The sequence below is a fragment of the Salmo salar genome, chromosome 06 (assembly GCF_965601325.2).
Source record: "Salmo salar chromosome 06, fSalSal1, whole genome shotgun sequence".
Taxonomy (NCBI): domain Eukaryota; kingdom Metazoa; phylum Chordata; class Actinopteri; order Salmoniformes; family Salmonidae; genus Salmo; species Salmo salar.
This window is the reverse complement of record NC_138296.1, coordinates 8,095,001-8,097,500: the sequence shown is the minus strand read 5'-3', so window position 1 is coordinate 8,097,500 and position 2,500 is coordinate 8,095,001. Positions and strand designations below refer to the sequence as shown.

The window sequence follows — 2,500 nt, the reverse complement described above, 5'->3', positions numbered from 1 at the left end:
GGCACGGGGAAGAGGGACAGGGTGTGGGGGGCACGGGGAAGAGGGAGAGGGTATAGGGGGCACGGGGAAGAGGGAGAGGGTGTGGGGGGCATGGGGAAGAGGGAGAGAGAATAGGGGGCACGGGGAAGAGGGAGAGAGTGTAGGGGGCACGGGGAAGAGGGGGAGGGTATCGGGGGCACGAGGAAGAGGGAGAGGGTGTAGGGTGCACGAGGGAGAGGGTGTAGGGTGCACGAGGGAGAGGGTATCGGGGGCACGAGGGAGAGGGTGTAGGGGGCACGGGGAAGAGGGAGGGGGTGTAGGGTGCACGGGGGAGAGGGTATAGGGGGCACGGGGAAGAGGGAAAGGGTGTATGGGGCAGGGGGGGTGGGGGAGTGGGCTCTCTCCGAATCCAAAGACAGCAGAGAGCTATAAGCGCTGAGTAGAAGTTACCCTTTAAGCACAGATCTAGGATCAGATACCCTCCCCTAATCCTAACCCTAACAAATAGGAGGGTACACAATGGACCTTAGATCAGTGTCTGGAGGCAACTCCATCCCAAACACTACAACCCCCAGAACCCCCCAGCCCAGACTGACAGTCATCTCACATGAGTCTGTGCAAGGTCAGGTGCAAGTCTTTGGGCATGCCTGATCACATGCTATGGGGTGGCGTTCTCTGGTGGGGCAAGATCAGTATACACTGCTTCTATCCTCTATCCTGAAAACCCCATTACACATCATATACAGACACAGAGAGAGACAGTTAGAGAGAGAGACGGAGAGAGAGAGAAGGAGAATAGAGAAGAGAGAGAGAGAGAGAGAGAGAGAGAAAGAGAGAGAGAGGAGGAGGATAGAGAGACAGGAGGATAGAGAGAGAGAGAGATAGAGAGAGAAGGGGGGAGGAGGATAGAGAAAGAGAGAGACAGGAGGAGGATAAAGAGAGAGACAAAGGGAACAAGAGGAGTGAGGTATACACAAATAAAGACAGAATAGAGAGCACAGTACAGATAGATAAAGAGAGAAGAGAGGGAAACTCACCCTCCGTAAGTGGGGATGTGAGGTGGGGGTGCTCTGAATGTGTTGTAGACCGTACGCCCTCGACCTCTTAGATGGGCCCCTCTGTAAGCCGCCACTGCTGCACTGGCTGCTGTGTAGGGGAAGCCCGGTACTGGAGACAGAAAGAGAGTACGGTAGAGAGAGAAGGGGTGAGAGAGAGAGAGAGAGAGAGAGGTTATAATTTCACAGAGAAATGCTTCAGTGCTCTGTGTAAAAATTGCAGCAAGATGAATTGTAAATTCAGATGACATCGATTTAAATCAAATATTTAAATACTAAAACTGCATAAAACAAACACTCACCCTATTCCCTATATAGTGCACTACTTTGACCAGGGCTTGTAGGGCACTATCTAGAGAATAGGGAGTCATTTTGGACACAGACAGTGAGTTAACAGGATTAGAGCGTGATATCTCCAGAATGGACCAGGCTGTTCTAAAGACATCAGGTATATTGACAGGAGAGTCACAAGGTAAACATCTTCCTATTGATTGTATTAAGCATGGGCACAACAACAACAACAACAGACTATGATGACGGGTCAATGTTCTCATAGTCTGACAGGTAATATACACTACAGGCTTTGTGTGACCTTGGAAATGGAGAACATTTTTCTGTGCTCTCAAGTATATCACACTCAAGCACTGCACTTAAACACTCCCAAGTGGTCGAACCATTCAACACTCCAAGTGGTCGAACCATTCAACACTCCAAGTGGTCGAACCTTTCAACACTCCATGTGGTCGAACCATTCAACACTCCAAGTGGTCGAACCTTTCAACACTCCAAGTGGTCGAACCTTTCAACACTCAATCAAGAGAAGTCCAAGTGGTCAAACCTTTCAACACTCCATGTGGTCGACCTTTCAACACGCCATAAAGAGATGTCCAAGAAGTCCAAGTGGTCGAACCTTTCAACACTCCATAAAGAGAAGTCCAAGTGGTCGTACCTTTCAACACTCCAAGTGGTCAAAACCTTTCAACACTCCAAGTGGTTGAACCTTCAATGAGCCATAAAGAGAAGTCCAAGTGGTTGAACCTTTCAACACTCCAAGTAGTCGAACCTTTCACCACTCCAAGTGGTCGAACTTTTCAACACTCCAAAAAGAGATGTCCAAGTAGTCAAACCTTTCATCACTCCAAGTGGTCGAACCTTTCAATGCTCCAAAAAGAGATGTCCAAGTGGTCGCACCTTTCATCACTCCAAGTGGTCGAACCTTTCAATGCTCCTTAAAGAGAAGTCCAAGTGGTCAAACCTTTCAACACTCCAAGTGGTCAAACCTTTCAACACTCCAAGTGGTCGGAACCTTTCAACACTCCAAATGGTCGGAACCTTTCAACACTCCAAGTGGTCGAACCTTTCAACGCTCTAAAAAGAGAAGTCCAAGTGGTCGAACATTTCAACACTCCAAGTGGTCAAACCTTTCAATACTCCAAGAAGTCAGACCTTTCAACGCTCCATACAGA

The 2,500-nt window shown here is 48.8% G+C and overlaps 1 protein-coding gene across 6 annotated transcripts in view; it reads right to left on the bottom strand.

Annotated features, from left to right (window-relative positions):
* LOC106594842 (RNA binding protein fox-1 homolog 1) overlaps window positions 1-2,500 on the bottom strand; it is a 743,212-nt gene that overhangs the window by 67,841 nt on the left and 672,871 nt on the right. For all 6 annotated transcript variants that reach the window (XM_082976289.1, XM_082976287.1, XM_082976286.1 and 3 more), the window contains one exon: window positions 1,017-1,146. In XM_082976289.1, the coding sequence (XP_082832415.1) occupies window positions 1,017-1,146 (130 nt within the window). The remainder of the gene's footprint in view (window positions 1-1,016; window positions 1,147-2,500) is intronic.